The sequence below is a fragment of the Varroa destructor genome, unplaced genomic scaffold, assembly GCF_002443255.2.
Source record: "Varroa destructor unplaced genomic scaffold, Vdes_3.0 BEIS01000004.1, whole genome shotgun sequence".
NCBI lineage: Eukaryota > Metazoa > Arthropoda > Arachnida > Mesostigmata > Varroidae > Varroa > Varroa destructor.
The window spans coordinates 46877734-46896868 of record NW_019211457.1 but is presented as its reverse complement, the minus strand read 5'-3'; the positions used below and the strand labels follow the sequence as shown (position 1 = coordinate 46896868).

Below are 19135 nucleotides of genomic sequence, written 5' to 3'. Positions count from 1 at the left end.
TCTATATACGTGTACGTATACGTGTTTTGTTTCAGTGACTTCTTTCCATATTCATAGTGTTTGTACATCTTTATTTTTCTTTCTTTGTGTTTTAATATATCTAATCCATCCAAGTTCTTACGTGACGCCCACCTCAAGCTGGTTGGCTCAAGAGTAATCTAGTCAACATGATAACTCATGCTAAATGATCCATGCATTTTTATCCATTCTGTGCAATGTGTGGCAGTTTGGACTTCTCCACACTGATTTCAATCCGGTAGTTTATTTCTGTAATGCTACATTTGTGACATTTGTGCCAAGGAAACGCTGGAAGACTTGAGGATTGGTTAAGCTTCAAAACCAGCAGCAGATACATTTCGAGAGGGTGGCCAGTCCTTCTTTTGGAGCAATGCTTAGCGGGAGTAGATTCAAATGTAAAATTCGAGGCCGTTATCTTTTAAATTGGGTAACACATGTCTATTGTACACCTGGGTAAATATAGACAAAAGGTGGTTATAATAATAATATTAATATGACGATTAATTATTTTTATTAACAGTGTATTCTAAATGCAATTTTACATATATTCATTTGTTTAGAAGTGTTTGTTGAACATAAGTATTTCTAAGAGCTACATATGTAACGAACTAAAGGAAAATTTGCTAGCCTGGTTCCATATGCAAATTCTTCGCGCCAACGCGTTGACTCTAATTTAGTACGGGTATTCCCAGCCTGTTAGGTTCTTATCTAACAATATCATTGGTTGCTGCACTTCAGTATACTAGTGTAATTTTACATGGGGAGCCGCGCCTGTTTAGCTTGCTGACAGCGTCGATTCTATCTATCGTTGATTCCTCTAACTGAATGCAAGACAAATCGGCATGAACCAATGTACATAGAACTCTGAACAGATTCGCAAAATCTTGCACGTCAACATAAAAGATGTGTAGCAAAAGCGCTACCAAAATAACAACATCAACCAAATTAACCCATGCATCGATCGGTAGACCTATCCATTCTGTTAGCGTGTATGTAAATGTCGTCGTATCGTCAAGCACAGTAATATTATTTGTTTCTGGCGTTACAGGTTATTCCTTCTCATTCTTATTATTATTATTGTCCCTACTTCGTTGGTACTGCCATTGTCATCGTGTTCATGCCTAAAGTGCCATACCCATACCAAGCGAATTGGGAACGCAAACGACAACAAATAAGAAGCTACCAAACGTTACCGTCATTAACAGAAGTAGCAAGAGACCGAGGACAGCTATCAGAAGGAGCAACGAGCATCGGCCAGCAATTCTGTTCTGCCAAAACACACGTTACAATTCAGCGTCCTGTGACTGTTTATCTGCTACTTCTGTCCGCCCTCCTTCTACCATCGCTTGCTGCGCTACTCAATAGGGCTGTGGCACAACCGTATGCGCTTGCACATTTGTATTTTCTGCTAAGTTTCTTTTTGTTTTTGCTGCCGCTGTTGCCGTCATTACTATGAACCACTTCCCATCTTGTCCTTTTTGGTGGTGCATTTTGTGCCGTCGTTTGCTGTCGTGATGAACTCCGCAACCATCGCTACGGTCAGTGCTGCCATCTCCTTTGAGACTTTTCTGCTGTCTCCATCATTGGGCTCTACTACGTGTTCTTTATTCGTGTATAGGTCTGTCTGTCTACCGGGGTGCGGGGTTGTTGGTGTGATTCTCTCCAACTGCCTGCATCTCTTTCTTTTTCATTATTTTTCTGTTTGTCTCCATCTGGCTTTCCTCTGCGGCGCCCGCTGGCTGAATGCCTGACCGTCGGCGAACGTGGCCGGCCCATGCGTTTCCACTTCTGACACCATCGTTTCTCGGGTTAACCTGCGAGCCATGGGCGAATGTCGACAGACGGTAGCCTTCGTTTCGTGCGGTCGTTTCCTCACTTCTTTACTCATTCAAACACTCGACACTGAAAAACGAACGGAGCGTCACCTCTTTCTTTACGCTGTTCCAATGCTGCTGGTCGACGGATACCGTTGTAACTATTCCATAGATGAATGCTTATGCATGGTCTAGAACAAGCAGCAACAGCCTACCACAACGGAGAGACTGTGCTAGCTAGGCGAATCATGGTTACGTTGCGGTCGCGTAGTGGTGTCTGCTGTAGAAGCACCCCCTAGTGTAAGGTCTGGTACCATGTATGTAAGAGTACCTGATACGTGCCGCGTGCGACGAAGTGGGTCTGTTACTGGCCAAGGGCCGATGCCCGCCTTGTCTCGTCTCTGACAGACGGTCTGGGACGCTCTGCCGGTTTTTGGTGTCTCCTCCATAATTATAAGTGGCAGTCACCACTGTTGTAGACGATTCGCTGCTGTTTGCCTCACCTTCTGAATGCGGAATTAAAACAGCGCTGCATTAAAGTAAATGGAAGAGATGATGATACGAAGATCACGTCTGTTTTAACGGGCGTTGTAGAGGGTGGGCTGCTGGGAGCAAACGACTCCAGCAGAAGGCCAGAATCATATGCCGAGAAAAGAAGAGCCGAGGGGAACAGAAAGCGGAACATACCTGTCCATCTGGCGTTTCTTTTTTTTTTAATATAAAAATTGTTTATGTTGTTGCTTAGCATGGTTATTGGAGTTAGGAAGTTTCTCTTTGAAGCTGGTGGCTGATGACCCTATCACCCTATAACAGCTCCGACTGTACCGAAATAAGTATGTCGCATTATCGCTGTATTTGGTATTGTTGTATTGTTATTCTTATCATTATTATTATCACCGTGGAAGGATTGACATCTCATTTCGAACAGCAGCCACGTCGTCACACACAACAGATCGCCGGGCGATCGTCGGATCAGTAGCAATAAAAAGTGTGGGGCTGAGGACAATCAAACCCGTCATATATTTGGTAGTAGACTTTTTGAACAAAACAACACGTTGAGAAGCTGGCTAGCTGACTGACGGGTGAAAAGCAGGAGATGCTGGAGCTGTTTCTTGGGACAAACGGGCCGTGGTCGTCCACGAGGATATCGTTGAGAAACGATTTACGGTGGTTTTAATACAAGGAAGAATAGACGAGCTCATCCGGCTCGGCTAGTCTAATGCCCCCCCAGCGCATATATTCTGCGTCGTATGTCCGTGTAGCATTTGCATTAGAGGCGACAGGGAACAACCGAAAGTTGTATTTATGGACAAACAGCTTGGCCAGCTTGTTCGTAAATCAGCGTCAGGTGTCAAGTTCGACGTTACGACATATTGTATAACGGAACTGTAGAGAAAAATGTCAGGAAAGAGGTCCTGATGGTTTTACAACGTAATGTCCTACGATAGTATTATGTTATTACATTAAGTAAAGGGCGAAAGTGAACCCCAAACAATAACGAACTTTTGCTACCTTTCGTATTGTCCTGAACTTTTTACCGTTCTTCGCCGTAATCCTACGACCTAATCGGCTTTCATAGGTAAACTTGTGCAATAATTTTAGTTTTATCACTGCACCTTCACTAGAGACAGGACCGTGCTTTTACAGGGAAGTGAAATTTTAATATCTGTTCTATAATTAAGGCACGGCGGCTGCTGTCCCGCGTTTTTATGCTTACCAAGGTGTGGTAATGAAAAAGTACAGTGCTTTCTGGTCGTGTCCGAACAAAGCTTGAGAATACAAACAATCAATGTGTAAATTGCACCCCAGGCGTTCAGTTGAATTTGCACACTGTCTATAATAAGGAGGATATTATTTTGTTGGTCTGCGTTTGCCCGATAATTTTGCACAGACTCCTTTGGCGTAAGTAAAGGAAGCAGGTAATTACGCCAAAAAGAGGCTCCGATGTTCCAAGTAGTTCATTTCCGTATCTAAACTTTGGTATCGCTTGCTGATATCAATATATAGAAGACACCCACGTGTTTATAGATTTTTAAACATCTGATTTTATTTTCTTGCCTTTTCTTATGCAACACAATTTATGAGAGAACGTGTGGTAGAAGTTGAACCAACGGTTTTTATCTTTCTTTAAAGGCTCAGCTGTCTAAGCGACCGTGACGACACCGTTTTTGTAAATTTGCAAGATCCCACGTCTTCTGCAGGTAGTTCTGACAGTTCTCATCGCCAGGAAATGAATATTTACACAGAAACGATGATCAAATTATTTAAAAAATCCGATGTACTTGTTCGTCTCTAGATACAGAAGCTAAACAATATGGTCTCAGTTATGTATGCTAACTATTATAAACAATCAGAAAATACTCTGCCATATTGCTTGCTTTTTTAGCATCTTAAGTTTAACGAACGAATAAACACTTCATCACATCTTAATGATTGTTTATGCTGATTGCAAAATTGATGACTGATCCATTTTAGAGTGCATGGAGGATCCACCGTGATTTAGTTGGTCGACGACGTGCAGAAGAACGACAAAGTCTCTCCTTCCTTCAGGCTTCCATCGTTGACAGATAACTTACCAGCTACTGTCAATACAAGCATGGAGGTCTTAACAGCAGCTGTATCGACGATGATCTGGTCTGCGCTTGAATCGATTTCCGTTATTCGCGACCCATAAGACGTTCTCCAGCGCCCGTGCAGAGTTAACCGCTTTCATATGGGCAATTGAACAGCGGTGACCGATCTCAAACTGACCACGAAGAACGGGTAAACACCGTTCTAAGTGGGGGGAACACATGGGTTGGCGCGGTAAAATTAGGAGCTGAACTATAGGGGACGTATTTACGGAAGCAGGTACTCAAGAGAAAGTTTAATCTATCGATTGGGGTGCTCAAGTTCTAACGCCAAATTCAGGGAGATCATAAAGCAGCTAACGACAAATGCAAACTCACGATGTCGGCTTTGGAACTCGAAAAGGCGTTTCTCGAATCGCCAATTGCCCGGTGGACCGCGCAATTTTATTCGGGCAAAAGCGCCATCTCGTTGGCGCTTTTTTGCAGCGGCGAGTTCCTTTACAATGACATCTGGGTGCAAATCGACAGCCAAGCCAAAGAAACTCCCGTGGGTGAGTAACCGAAATGAAATTGTAATGAAAAAGCAATTGTGGAAACGATAAACAGTGCTGCTGTATAATAGAAGTCTCCTGACGAACTTAATCAAATGTGTTATCATAGGATACAATTGAATGAAGGGTTTGAAAACATTCGTTTGGTGCTTTGAGAATTTCTATTTACATGAAATAAAGTGGCAGTAAAGTAAAATGTAGTAAGCACGAATTATAAAAACTAAGAACAAGGACTCCTAAATGGTCAAGAAATATTCGCCTACTGTTTATCTATATACATACATCGCAATTTCGAAATGTGGGCAGCACTTTTACGTTCCGAAGTGAAAGTGGAGGAACTATTTTTAAGCGTCTAGTTTGGAGACATTTTTTTAAATGTAGCTGTTTGCAGCGGTATAAATTAGAAATAAGTCCTCTTCTTATCCGACTTAAATAAACCATTTAATTCAACTCTAAAAATAATTTTGCACCTACCATGCAATTAGTACGCATCATTTTGACGTGCGAACTTGGCAATGCTTTGCCATGCTTAGTAGCATCATTGTTTCAGACAATCATCTACTTTCTTTTATTTCCGGCACCCTCTTAGAAGGCGAACGCACCAGCGGAGCTTACCACGGGGAAACTGAACGTTTCCTTCTCTTAGGCAGTATACTAGGGCTATAATATTTTTAAAGGGAAAAATCTTTTAAGCAGCTTTCGTTGTAGTTTCCGGTTAGTTGAATACAAGCTGGGTTTATTTTAGTATTTTAATCGATTATCTAATTTATTTTAGCGTCGGATGACATTGCAACTCGGACTAAAACACTCCAGAGGTTACTCGAGGCGATGCTGAACTTTTACAAGAATCATCTAAACCAGGTAAAATGTATCGTCATATTTATTCTAAATTTGCACTGGACGAAATATTTCGTATCTTGCAGGATTTCCTAGTTAATGACCGTCTATAATATATGCTCTGTATTCAACACGCGTGCTAAATCTATCAATAAAGCTGTAATTACGTATCGTAATAACTTCGATTATGCTACCAAAACAAACACTGGGAATGTCCATTATTGTTGACTTTTAGGTGTTGGTACTAAAATTGCCAGATGTCCTGGTACTTGCGCAGTACTCCGATTCTTCGAAAACGAAAGCCGATGCAGCGCGACAGGTCCGTCTGACTGATGATTATGATTACGTTGTCCAATTTAGATTACCTGTTGTAGCGATTTCAATGATTTCGTTACTCCTGGATCAAAACAAATTCGTGCTCACTAGTAAGGTCTCGACATGCCTGCTTGCAACCTGCTTGAAACTGTTCAGCTTAAATATTAATTTTTCGTATAAAATGTGCACCATCGTGAAGGTTCGACCTACTGGTGTGACATGAGTGTGGGGCTTCTTTCAAGACAGATTTTTAAAAACGACAAATATTCTTCTTCTATAAAAATGATTTCGGCTTTCCAACGAGCAGTGAAAATTTCCAATCAATCAAAACAGTTTATGGGTTTACGGGGTAACCTACTTTCCATGTTTTATGGTGTTACAGTTGCACTTGTTTGAACTCGGTTAATAACATGTTAGTTAACGTTCCCAACTGCTCTTTTATCCTGTATTTTCCAAGCCCGCTAAGCTGAAGTTGCCGCTACGCGAACTTTGAACTAAAAACGATATGATTCGTCGATAAGGCGATGTTTGTGGGAAGTCGATAGTATGAGATTAAATATCCTGGCGCATCATGAGATTCCTTACCCCAACACTTTTGCAGTTATCTTTGGCTTTCGTATTATTATGGTTCACCCGATTAGCATAGCGGAGTAGCGGACAGAGCTGGGCGCCAGCAGAGTGCGCCGCAACTTCAACATGGCACTGATACGTTTACTGCTAGACATTGGACAGAGTTAGCCTACCCATCGGGCATATCACATGCTCAATATCGATATTGTTGTGAATTTCTGTTAATTTATTGTTTATTGTTGAGTTTTATGGCTGGTTTCGCTCGTGGACAATTTAGGTCACGTAACAAGAGACCGCAAAGCTAGCGTGTGTCGCGATTTACATAGTCCACCCTCCTTATACCGAGATATGCGTTTTTTTTTTTAAAATTTGCTTATAGTAGTAGTATAACTAGATAAAATGTAATAAAACATTTACACAAATGCACAGTAATTAAAATTACTCTAATTGGTACGTTCCCGGATTTATTGCCTCGTTTTGGGATAGGCGGTCTCGGAGTTAACCTCTCTCTTGCTGTTGCTTCTGGGTTGCGCGGTGCAATGTGATCGGAAGGAGGACTTTATAACGTCGATAAAGAAACTTGACGTTGCGGAGCAGACTGTGCTTATGGAGTCTATTCAGCAAATCGCCGATAACCCAGGTTAGCACGCTCTTCGCTTAGGCGATAGGTCGGCCTTTGCTAAGCAACTGTAGAAACTGGACTAACATGTTTTTTTTAACAGTTTGTGAACGTCCAGGCGCCAAGAATGAAGGGTGTTTTCTTGTATGGATATTTTCTATTGCGGATTACATCTTCTGTATAACTTATTTTTATAATAAAGAGTGTTTTTGCTTTGTACTATTTGTTGGTTTTGCAGGGGCGGTGTGGCCAAGAGAGGGAAACTCGTTGGATGACGGTGCCATGTACGCCGCACTCGTCGACAACGTTAGAAGGTGTGTTTGTGCTAAAAGGGATAACCCGATAAAAGTGACTGACATAGTGGCAGATTCGATCGAAATAGAACATTTAACTAATGACGATTGTAGCACCAATTAATAGGCAAGAATAAATTAAAAGTTCTTAGTTAGCGAAAAACAACTAGTGATTACTACACAATATATAAAATCATCTAAACATTAACAATTAAAAACATAATTATATTTATATAACTCTAAGGGTTGCTTTAGCCTCAAGCGCAGCATACACTAAGAACCAGTCACGAAACAAAGACATGAACCAACTGGAAAGGTTGACGTAACATGTGTCAAAATCGTACATGATTTGTTTAATTAACGTATCGTACGTGCTAACAATTTTTTGTTAACGCAGATTAACGGATGAGCGTGATTCGCTGGCAGCCCATTGTATTCAGCTAACTCTGGACACTCTCTCGCTAAAGGAACGTGACCTTCATCCGCCTCCTAGTCCAGTTGTAAAGGAGAACTCGGGATTGACACTAGAGTTGGCGGACACGAAGAGTCGCCTTCGAAGGTATATCGATATCACATATACGCGCAACTCTAGAGCAATATTCCTGCGAACAAAACATTTCTTAAACTAAATTGGAATTTTCGATAAATATTGTTGTAAAGCTAATGCGTATAAATAGAAAAGGATACAGGTAATCTTCGTTAATGTAACAAGTACCACTACACTATAATGATGCATCGGGCTCAACTCAGTTGATTCAATTTTATATATATATATATACATGCACCTAAATGGAGCGAACGATAATTTCGTCATAGTGGAAGGCAATGGAAAGTAACGTTTTCGTAGTTTGAGCGAAAATGAGCTATTATCTGATGTATTCGTGCTGGGTGAACCTCCCACTAAGAAACTTCTTTTTTTGCCGTAAACCTGCAGTCCACGTTCCCTTTAATTTCTGATTAGTATTTTAATGACTAGTAGTTAAGATAAAATTTATTTGCGGAAAGCTAGAAGATCTCAAGAAGTGTTATATTTGAAGACTGAAGAATTCATTAACATGGTTAAAAAGGCTGTTTTCGTACACCTAAATTTTTTAAACAAAAATTAACAGTCGTCTCAAAGAATACCAGTTGCAACTTGGGTCGTTTTGGTAAGCTCCAAAAGTTATGTCTTTTTAAGACTTTTATGTTTCCTTCACCTTTTGGACCTATATTGAACTCTCTCTCTTATATCTCTCTTATCAGCCTAAAGTTTTATCCCGTTAAATTTTTCTTATGTAGCGTATTTGTATGATATTTTGTGTCTTTATGCATACCAATATGGCTTAACACACTGTTACAATTAACAAGTTATTTATGGGTTAAAGAAGATATCTTTTTTTTTTTTTTAGAGGTAACTAATGTGTAATTCAAGTCCTGAAATCATATTGTAATCGCGATGAATAGCAATTGTATTGAATAAACATGACCGTTAAGAACGACACTTCTAGTACATGTAAAAAATACTGTTGAAGTGTCGCTATATATTTAGGTACTTTAGGTAGTTTAAAAACTAAGCTTCCGAAAAAGTTTTAATTCATGTGGCATATATATATATATATATATGGCACATGAGTTGGAATATAAATATATATAGAGATGAACGTTTCCGGTTTTTCTTGCCGTACCCTTGCTCTTTTCAGACTTCAGCACGAGTACGAGGAAAAGATAGAGTTGTTGTCAGAAGTAAAAGAAGAATGCGACCAAGTCAAGGAAAACCTTCAAAGATTACGGCAGGTGCGTGAATATAATACAAGTTTTTCTAGCAAGTCAGTTCAGGAATGTGAAGGTTTTTGTTGGACTTAATAGTTTTTACTAATCCCTTTTTGTTAGTATATGTGGAATGAGTATAGTTTACTATGTATTAAAAGTACTTAGACAAAAATTAGTACGCAAACCTTTAAGCAGATTCGACTAGTAAGATGTTGCCCTAAATATCATCTACAAACCCCTTCTTTGAGCTCGTAGGAGAATTTCCAGCTGGTTCAAGAGTCGAGATGCGCAAAGGCTCTTCGAGACGAGGTCGATATATTAAAGGAACGATGTCTGCGATACGAAACGATGGAGTCGACGATGCAAAAATACAAGGAAAAAATCAGCGACCTCGAATTCGTCCGCAGCCGCTGTGACGAGCTCAAGGAGGACTTGAGGGTGACGAACGAAACCAAGTACATGCTTGAGGAGCAAGTCAGTGAGATTAGCACAAGCTCCGATTGGAGCGCTAGATTTTTTCCTTTTACAGAAAAAAGATGGCATTATTTAATTAGAACTCAAAAATGCAAGCATGCAAGTGTTGTATTGAAATATCGGCTAAGCACACTACTCTTATGGTAATAACGTTGTCTTCAAATTTTGCTCTTTTTTCCTGTGCCCGTATATTCCCGATATTCTGACACAAATCAGTTGGAAACATCAAGAAAGAAACTTGAAACGGTTGTCAGCCAGGAGTCAGAGCTGATCTCGCTAAAGGTGGAGCTGAGTGAGGCTCATCTCGAACGAGACCTGGCAAATGAACGTCTGCATCGTCTGGCTGAAGAAATTTCTCAATTGCATGTTGACAAGAAGAACCTCGTCGAGGAGATATCGCGTCTGCAATTAGAAAGTACGCATAGAGAGACTGATGATGATGAGCAGGTATGTGATAGTTTATCTACGTGATTGAGCAGAAGGCTATCGGAAATAGGTAAAAGTTCAAAATCGGACGCAGATGCGCTCTGGTTCGTACTGGAAAAAACACAAATTTAAAGCAATATCAAATCCGAGAGTAGTGGGTAGGAAACTTTAAGCATTTATTTAGAGACATAACATTTTTCCCTAGATTGAGATTACTGAACTTATAGAAAGCATGAGTTGAATAGATAACCAGCAGTTATTTTAGCACCAATATCTCTTTTATTTGATTGTTATATTTTTAATTTTTAGGATAGCAAGATAGCATTCGAGGGTCCGTCGTTGCTTGAGCAGATGCACAATGACACGTTAACTAGATGCAACCAGCTTGAACTCGAGAGGGAGCGGCTGTCTTGCACACTCCAGGAGAAGGAACGCGAGACCGACAAACTGCAGGGGGACATTGTTTCACTCAATCTGAACGTGAAGCATCTACAGCGTAAACTTGAACTCGCGCAGGCTGACTGCACCAAGCTGCACGACGTACGCCGCTATAATTCCACACTTATTAAATAATTGTTGTCATCCACGTAGTCTTATTTTTTTTAGGCTTATGAAGTGCTTTCATATATGTGCGCCTCTGTTGTAACGAATTGTAGCCATTTCTATTTATAAGAAAGATCGATCTTTCCTTTGTCTTCTTTACGTTATTTTATGAAGCATTAGTAATGTGCCCTCAAGTGCAAAGTTCGACCGGGCAATTCACTATGTGTAAACTTATATGTCTCATGGTTGCGGAACGTGGAACTCCGTAGCGTAGCTGATATATTTACCATGGCTATTTGCAGTTATGTAATTATAATCTCATTTTCAGGTCGAGCAACAGCTTAATGCAGTTAGCTTAGAAAAAACGCGAGTGCAAAGGCAAGCTGAATCGGCAGAAAAACGGTTGGAAGAGGCCCAGAATGACATAAGGTTACTCTTAAGTTCTACGAGTATCAATTACTGCTAATATTATTCACTTTGTCTTCCTGTATGTCTTTAAACACCTTTTTTTGGTTGTAGACCTCACAACAAGCCCTAATGCCACAATTTTTCTACTGCAGTGCCCTGACTAGCGAAAATTCACGTCTGACGGCGTCGCTAACGACGATGAAGGGCACAATGCAACGGGTAAACCAGTTAGAAAAGGAAAAAAACGAACTCGAAAGCCGAATCAAAAGTCTCGAGGACGAAAGACGCGCGTCAGATAGAGAATTGCAAAGAGCTCGACAGAACCTCGAGGAACGAGAACGCGACGTTGATACGCTCTCGGAGAAATTCACCCATGCCGAGAAAGAATTGGCAACGGTTCGCGAAAACCTAGTGACATTTAGTGGTCTTCAAGAACAGTTGGCTGCTAACGAAGTGGAGCTGCACACTATCAAAGAAGAACTATCCATCGAAAAAGCAGCTCTCGTTGATCTTCGCCAGGAGATGATCCACGAGAAAGTGAAAAATGGCTTGTTAGAGAATGAGCTCGAACAGGTTCATATACAGCTAGATAATATGGAGAAGCTGCAACAACAGCAACAGAATAATACGCTTGATGTTACTAAAGGGTCGACGACCGACGAGTATCTCTCTACAGCTTCCTCAGTAACCAGCGGAACCCTTGACGCAAATGGTGGGGGTTCGACGACTCTCAGCTCACCGAGCGTATTTGAGCCAGGCGAAGAGGACGAGCGGATAGATACAGAGGTAAGCAGTGGTCGAGAAATTGTCTATTTGAAAGAATATATAAAGAAAAATTAGAGCAAAATGTTCTATACCTGTCATACTGTATATGCCGTTGGCTGAATTTTAATCTTTGAACCTCAGCCTTTTTGAATTAGAGGTTTGGTTGTTCAAGCCAACGTGCGTGACGTATATGTGGGCAAATTGCCGTTTTTTTAACTTTTCTTCCGGTATTCTGCTACACATGTATATGAGTAAATTGTAGGGATTGAGGTTATAGTCTATGAATATTTTTCAAACAAAACGATAACCAAATATTTATAGGGAGGTTTGTGTAAGAAAACGGGTCGTCTTTGATACCGATCGAAAGTCCTTTATTGACTTCAAATCTTTACACCAATAGACAGGCCTTGACAGGCTGGGTAGAAATGTAATACATTGTGTTTTACCTAAAATTGATATTTTGGCGTGAAAACGGCAAAAACCGAATGTAGCAGCTTTTTCACTTATGTGACACGAGGATGAAAATTTCCTACATGGAATTCTGTCTAGGGTAGATGTTTATTGATACCTGTCAAAAGCTCTCGATGAGCTGAATCGAAATTCAATACATGCTCATATATTTGAATCTATTTGCGCGTTTAAAATGCCGTTGAAAAAAAATGAGAACTTCACGTGGTGTTCTATGTTAGGGAAGTTTTTCTTGACATCAGCCGATAAATCTCGACGAGTTGAATAAAAATGTGGTACATACCTGACACTTTTGCGTGAAAATTGCGAAAATTTTATTAGACGTATTGATTTTCATATGTAATAATGGGATAAAAAAGGCTATTGAATGTCATTCTGTCCAAATCATATGGTTTAGACGCATATTTGAATGTTCTTCTAAATGAAGATATGTATGTTCATTGAAAGGATCGCGTAATTACTTGTTGTCAAAAAAAAGAAACACAACGTTTTAGCCTCAATGACTTCTTAAGAACAGTATCAGTTGGTTGATGACTTCGTCAATGGCAAGGTGTATTAGAACTCGCCCGAGGGCTGACTAAATTTACATACGCCTCTCAGAGGTCCGCCAACGGCTGAAATTTACATACGCCTCTCAGAGGTGCGCCAACGGCTGATCCTATTCACGTACGTTCTGAAAAGTCAATTTGCCAACATCCCGTAATCACGTTGTAGAACTTTACCGAACGCTAGCATACCAGAAACGAGACAAATCGAAAGTTGGCTGAGTTTCCTGGCAAAAATGTCAGAACAGACTCTAGAAATAATTGCAGGGTAATTGTAACAGGATAATCGTTTTCGAAACCTCGAGTTATAGTTTTTGTTAGCCAAAGTAAACGAATTAGATTAGTTCAAACAGTCAACATAAAAAAGGCACAGGGAGAAGCCCGCAGGTTCGTCTAGTCTATCTTTATTCTTGTATTTATTTTTTAGCTGGTTTGCCTTCTGCTGCGGTCATATACTGTTCGTCTTTTCAGATCCTGTTAGGCAGCGCTATTCCCGTTCTCAACGGTGACGCAGAACGCAGCTCAACCGAGTCGGCCGATCCTGCCGTTACAATAATAGGGTCCCTTAGGGCTGGCAGGGAATCCAGTTCGAGTGGACCGTTCTCCCTACCCGCCCCGGGTGCTGAGCTGCAGAGCGGGACTCGAGAGAGTCCAGCCGGGGCGACAAACACAACAGCTAGTTCGCGCGTGGCCGATCTCAAGGACAAAATCGTTCAGCTCGAACACAAAAAACTACAGAGTGAGGCCGAGTGTATGGCCGCAAAAAAGCAACTGTCAGTAGTGAAACAACAACTGCTAAACGCCGAGTATGAAATCGCACAGGAGGTGGCCAAGCGCGAAGCCCTGGCCAAGCAGAATGCTGCCCTACAGTCGCATTTCGCAAGGCTGGAGGTTTGTAGTCCTCCATCGCAATATCCTAATGCATATCAGTCTCACACAGATAATAGTAATAATAATAATAATAATAATAATAATAATAATAATAATAATAATAATAATAATAATAATAATAATAATAATAATAATAATAATAATAATAGGTTGACCAAAGTGTGGCCATTTCGGCGAAACTGCAACTCCAGGAGCAGACAGAGGTGCTTAAGCAGGAGCTAGGGGAGGTCAAGGCAAAACTTCGCGAAAAAGAACTTGAGATCATGCGTACTACCGAGAGTCAAGAAAAGGTGACTAACGACTATAAAGTGTTAGATGCACTGCATAAACAACTTGGACAGGAATTCGAAACCGTCAAGAATTCATTGGCTGCTAATAAAAACGTACAAAAGATACAGAAGAACGAAAATGCAGAACTGCAGCGGCTTGTCAATAAACTTCGAGGTGAGTTGGTTCTTTGTTGTAAAAATCAGGTTTCTTCAACTAAGTGTCTATGTATTATATAATAATTTTTATGACATATAATACGGCAGTCTCTATATGTGGTATATCATTGTAGATCAATTGGAGACCCTGCGAGAGGAACTTCGCGAGAAGGAAGAACTGGCATCGAGCGTAGAGCTTTTACAATCGATCCCAGGCGGTGCCACGCTGACAACATCTGAGCTCCTTCAGGACAACGAGCGTCTCAAGGAAGACCTAAACGCATTGCAAAATACGTACCGACAGCTTAAGGTATAGTTTTTGTTCGTACCGTTTGCATTGGCGATAATCTTCTTGATTATTTTATAGCCGAGCACGAAGTTGCCCTACACAGTTATACGTTATTAAAGATCTACTTTTTGCCCAATCTTCTCGTCAACTTTAGGATGACAACAATCAAAAATCGCTTCGCATCACAGAGCTGCAGGGTCAGCTGCAAAGTTCTCAACACGATAGGAGCAGCCGAGATGTCGAAATTTCCCGACTGACTGCTTCATACCAAATGCAACAGCACGTCAATCAAGTCTTAGAGGAGGAACGCAAATCTCTACTAGTTAAGGTTCATCATTCATCTTCTGCTACTCTATTCATAAAGCTATATCTACTTGGGGCACCATGGGTTTCACTTAGCTCTCAAAGATATCCGTGTTGTCTTAGTCCTTCCACAAAGCTTTTAGATTTCATGATTGCCACAAATGCTGACTTTCAGTGCACTCCAGCAACAATTATTAAAGTCTAACACGGAACAACGGATATATCAATGATATACACACATTTAAATTACATAGATTTATACCATTAACAATTAAGGCATGAACTCCTCTTCTAAAAAAATGTAGCAAACATCCCAGTGTTCGTTTCCCTAATTTTTATAGGTAACGTCTCTTATGGCATCGTACGATCAGCATTTCCGCCGACTTTTAGATGTCATCTCAACTTGTGACAACAGCCAAGGGGCCGAAGAAATTCCTCATAACAACAGGTTACTTAGAAATGTTCGAGCTGCGTACAGCTCCAGTACAGCAGTCGCGTATACATTGTTTTTTATGCGTTTCTATATATTAATATACAATGTATTTTTAGCAAATATACTAATGATCCTTATCCAGACATCTCGTGTAGTACTTTATGCGAATAAACAAAGTTTTGCAATGTGTAGCTTGCGTTCAACCTCAATAAATACTGAGTATTGATTTTTGTGGATTGATTTGACTAACTGATCTCAAATGTTTTATTATCACATAAATATAGCTACGAGCAAGAACGGCTCCGTATGGAGGAAGAACGTAGGCTACTTGAGGATAAATTGTCAGAGTACACGTCCAAGTTGGACAAGCGAATGTGCATCAGCCAAGCAATAAGTTCCCGCAGTTCGACGCCCCTGCCAGTCGAAGGCAGTATCATGGGCAGCGAACCTGGAGGATTGATGAACAGGACGTTGACCACACCATCACCGTTAACTGTGTCAGCACAGCTTACTCATCAGACTCAGGCACCGGTGCACGTCAACCGTACGGTGGAAAACCATACGACAATTAACGTTGTAAATCAGGTGCGTTGTACATCGCACGAACGTGACTATTTCGATGAAAACATTCAAAAACCTATTTTGTAGCTGCTTTATAATCTTTGTGTAATCTAAAAAGCGCCTATTTAATAAACATTTGCTTAGATATTGGCATGGACTGGGTTATATTACTAAATAAAACAATGTCGGGGGGACGCATACTAAGGTTGCATCGCTACCCATTCTGCCACTTCTTATAGCGTCCGTAGTCTTTATAGAGATAGTCTCTCTAATAGACTAATAGTCTCTCTAATAGGTATGAAGTTACAAGGTACTTTAGGCAAAAAATATTCAGGTTATAATATTTTTAGTATAATCCTCAAAATAACTTTGTTGCATCGTCGTAGGTTCACCATTATCCTGCACAGCCACTGACATCTACGCCAGTTACAACCGGAACTTCGAATAGCGGATTAAGCCGCTCCCCAGCTGCGAGGCACTCCATGTATGCACGGGGTTCGCATGGCCTGTATGATAGCGCCAATCACAACCGTCAGTACCTCAATCAACAACAATTCAACGCTAGCAACGGGTCGTCATCGCATCACCATCATCCAGCACTTCCGCAGAATCAACATCAATCATCGTCACACCACGGCGGTCACGGGATAGCAGTTGGGAGTAGTGCAACTGGTCCAACCGGACTGTTCAGGTAGGATAATATTAGACACTAACTAATTTCAGCTCTTTTTCACCAATAAAATATAGCACAAATAAATGCTTTATATTCACTTGTATCTTCCTTTTTCTTTGAGGCTAGAAAGAACCGGCTAGTACGTTCAAGTTACTTCATTGAACCAGTGTGATAGTTCTGAGGCAACTGTAACACCCGATATAAAACTCCAAGCATAATTAAGATGAATATAATATTTTTTTTTTCATTCTGAGACCTCGATATGTACGCATACGAATTTACGCAGTTGGTTCGGAAGCGCTTACGAGTATGTGGCGTATTGACCACGTCTTTTTTTTCTCTAGGACAACGCTACGTAAAGAAGCGGCTGCAGCCGGATTGGGTTCAGGTGGGAGCTTGTCTGACGTGGAAACGCCCTCCCGACGGAGTGCACTTTCTGTTACATCGTCAGGCATCGCCAGTCCCGCTCCGCAGACCACGTCTGCAAGCAATACCCCGACTAAGCAGGACGTCTGGTATGAGTATGGTTGTGTCTAAGACGAAAGCGCGTAGAAAGTGGTAAGTTTTTATTTAGGAGACGAAGAACGATACGCATACCATAAAACTAAGCAACATGAGATTCAGAGATCAGACATTCGTTATAGAGTGTACAAGCAAACGAAATAAAGAATTGTTCCCACTCTGAAAGCGTTGGAAAAATCTGTGATCTGTAAGACGACTCGTTTGAATTGATTGAGCAACAGTCATGTGGATACGGTGTGATTATAATGTGATATGATCACTCCGCGATTTATTTTGACTTGTGCATATATTTGAGTGATGAAGAAGACTTTAGATGGTCTAAGGATTCGAGTTTAGGAAGAATTAGGAGACATTTCTCCCGCCAAAAATAATGGTAACTGATTACGTACTCCGGTGACTAGCTGGCTGCTGTTGTTGTTTTTGTCTAAGATTTGATGTGTGAGACGACGATAAATAACGTAGATAATGAGGCAAAACGAACCGTAAGGGCTAGATATGCGAAAGAAAATTTCTGGTAGAGGACGCGTCCGTTATCGATATCCTCACCTAGAACCCCCACAAGCCACAAGTAGACGCCATTTAGGTCGACGTGGTGACGGAAATGTCACCAACAGTACTATTCTGTTTAGAAATCATTTGGTGAACAATCGCAATTTTACCTTTAAAACCACTGACTTATAGCGCTAACGTGACTCGTTGTTCATGGGCTGTGATACGCAGTCCAAAATGTGTTATTAGCGGATATATGTACAATATGTTGACGCAATTCGAGGTCGGTTCTTCATTGATCTATTCGTTGAGGCGCGGAGGAATGATCGAAGACAAGGCAGCTTCAACAGATAGCACTAAACGTCCATTTAGCGAAAAAAAAAAAAAAACCGAGTATGAATCAAAGGAAGTTTTAGCTATAAAAGCTAATGTTGACTCTGAGATAAAAATCTGGTTCGCGTCACACGAACTAGCTGAAACCATTTAAATAACGACGATGATTTTATTGAAAAGCCTAAAAGCGGGTGAGTGAGATTTCGTAAAGACTCATATAATGAGAGAATCATTTGAGTAAAATAGACGATTGGAGTATAAAAACCATATAAGAGTATAGAAAAGTATACATAGAATATACATAAAAAAGAAGCTTGTTCTTCTGCCAGCCAGACCTTTCGTCACAGACGAAATTTTATTTGTGCACCGGTTGATCGCGTTCTTCTAGCTTCGCAATTTCGCGATTATTCTTAAAACGTACGTTATGAATACGTGTTGATTTGTTTTGCGAAAAGAAAAAAAATGCCAAGTATAAAAAGATGGACGGGCGGAGACCACTTTCATAACTGAACAATTAAACTAGCCAGTTTCTTAGCATTTATTTAATAATGTCAACAATACTAAGGCTGCCGGTAAAGAAAGTGGGAAACAGTAGCACATAGATTGTAGATTATTTATGGATACAGTAGACGCTAACAACGAGAGCACTCTGCTCTGCTTTGATCTGAGAGTTGTGTGCGTGGTCAAGATGGCCGAACACACACACACGTAAACAAAATCTTACCGAGCAATGAACAATGTATTACTGGTTTGAGACAGACCATATTAGCTATGCAACGCACTATGTCAATACCGTCAGGTAGAGAGAGTCATCGTTCTATTTCCACGAAGTAGCATTTTGTAACGTAATTGTGAGAAGAATTTCCATGAGCCAATAGGAATGGGTGAGAGGCATGCTAACATTTTGGTCTTGCATGCGCCATATTTCATTTGCATACAATAATAATAGTTGTATTGCTTTTCTTTAAAACACTGACCATGCAATATCAAACAGTATCAGACATAAATGATCACTATTACAATGATTTTGATGGGTCAATATTCTATGAACTCTATACTAACTACTGTGAATGACGACAGAGATATCGCCATAATTACGCCTTAACCAATCTACTGACACAATGGTTGCTGTATATTTACCTAAATATACATAAATACATAGAAACTCTCTTGTGTATAAAAGAAAGACCGACTCTTGAATAACATGCCTTTATAATAAGAGTTAAATTATAAATTGCGACCAACCCTAAA

The 19135-nt window shown here is 40.5% G+C and overlaps 1 protein-coding gene across 8 annotated transcripts in view; it reads left to right on the top strand.

The window, feature by feature from the left end:
• Window positions 1-19135, top strand: part of LOC111248874 (uncharacterized) — a 26497-nt gene extending 7362 nt beyond the window's left edge. For 3 of the 8 annotated variants that reach the window (XM_022801920.2, XM_086987815.1, XM_022801922.2), the window contains exons 2-22: window positions 3966-4033; window positions 4308-4953; window positions 5729-5814; window positions 6026-6109; window positions 7162-7315; window positions 7533-7608; window positions 7985-8146; window positions 9267-9360; window positions 9592-9810; window positions 10027-10257; window positions 10546-10776; window positions 11108-11208; window positions 11340-11973; window positions 13437-13856; window positions 14006-14300; window positions 14416-14591; window positions 14725-14898; window positions 15215-15321; window positions 15591-15891; window positions 16254-16558; window positions 16885-19135. In XM_022801920.2, coding sequence (XP_022657655.1) covers window positions 4782-4953; window positions 5729-5814; window positions 6026-6109; window positions 7162-7315; window positions 7533-7608; window positions 7985-8146; window positions 9267-9360; window positions 9592-9810; window positions 10027-10257; window positions 10546-10776; window positions 11108-11208; window positions 11340-11973; window positions 13437-13856; window positions 14006-14300; window positions 14416-14591; window positions 14725-14898; window positions 15215-15321; window positions 15591-15891; window positions 16254-16558; window positions 16885-17077 — 4215 coding nt within the window. In that variant the 5' untranslated portion in view covers window positions 3966-4033; window positions 4308-4781 and the 3' untranslated portion in view covers window positions 17078-19135. Of the gene's footprint in view, window positions 1-1066; window positions 1399-3965; window positions 4034-4307; window positions 4954-5728; window positions 5815-6025; window positions 6110-7161; window positions 7316-7532; window positions 7609-7984; window positions 8147-9266; window positions 9361-9591; window positions 9811-10026; window positions 10258-10545; window positions 10777-11107; window positions 11209-11339; window positions 11974-13436; window positions 13857-14005; window positions 14301-14415; window positions 14592-14724; window positions 14899-15214; window positions 15322-15590; window positions 15892-16253; window positions 16559-16884 lie in introns of all 8 variants that reach the window. The other 5 variants (XM_022801921.2, XM_022801925.2, XM_022801923.2 and 2 more) reach the window with 3 other exon arrangements.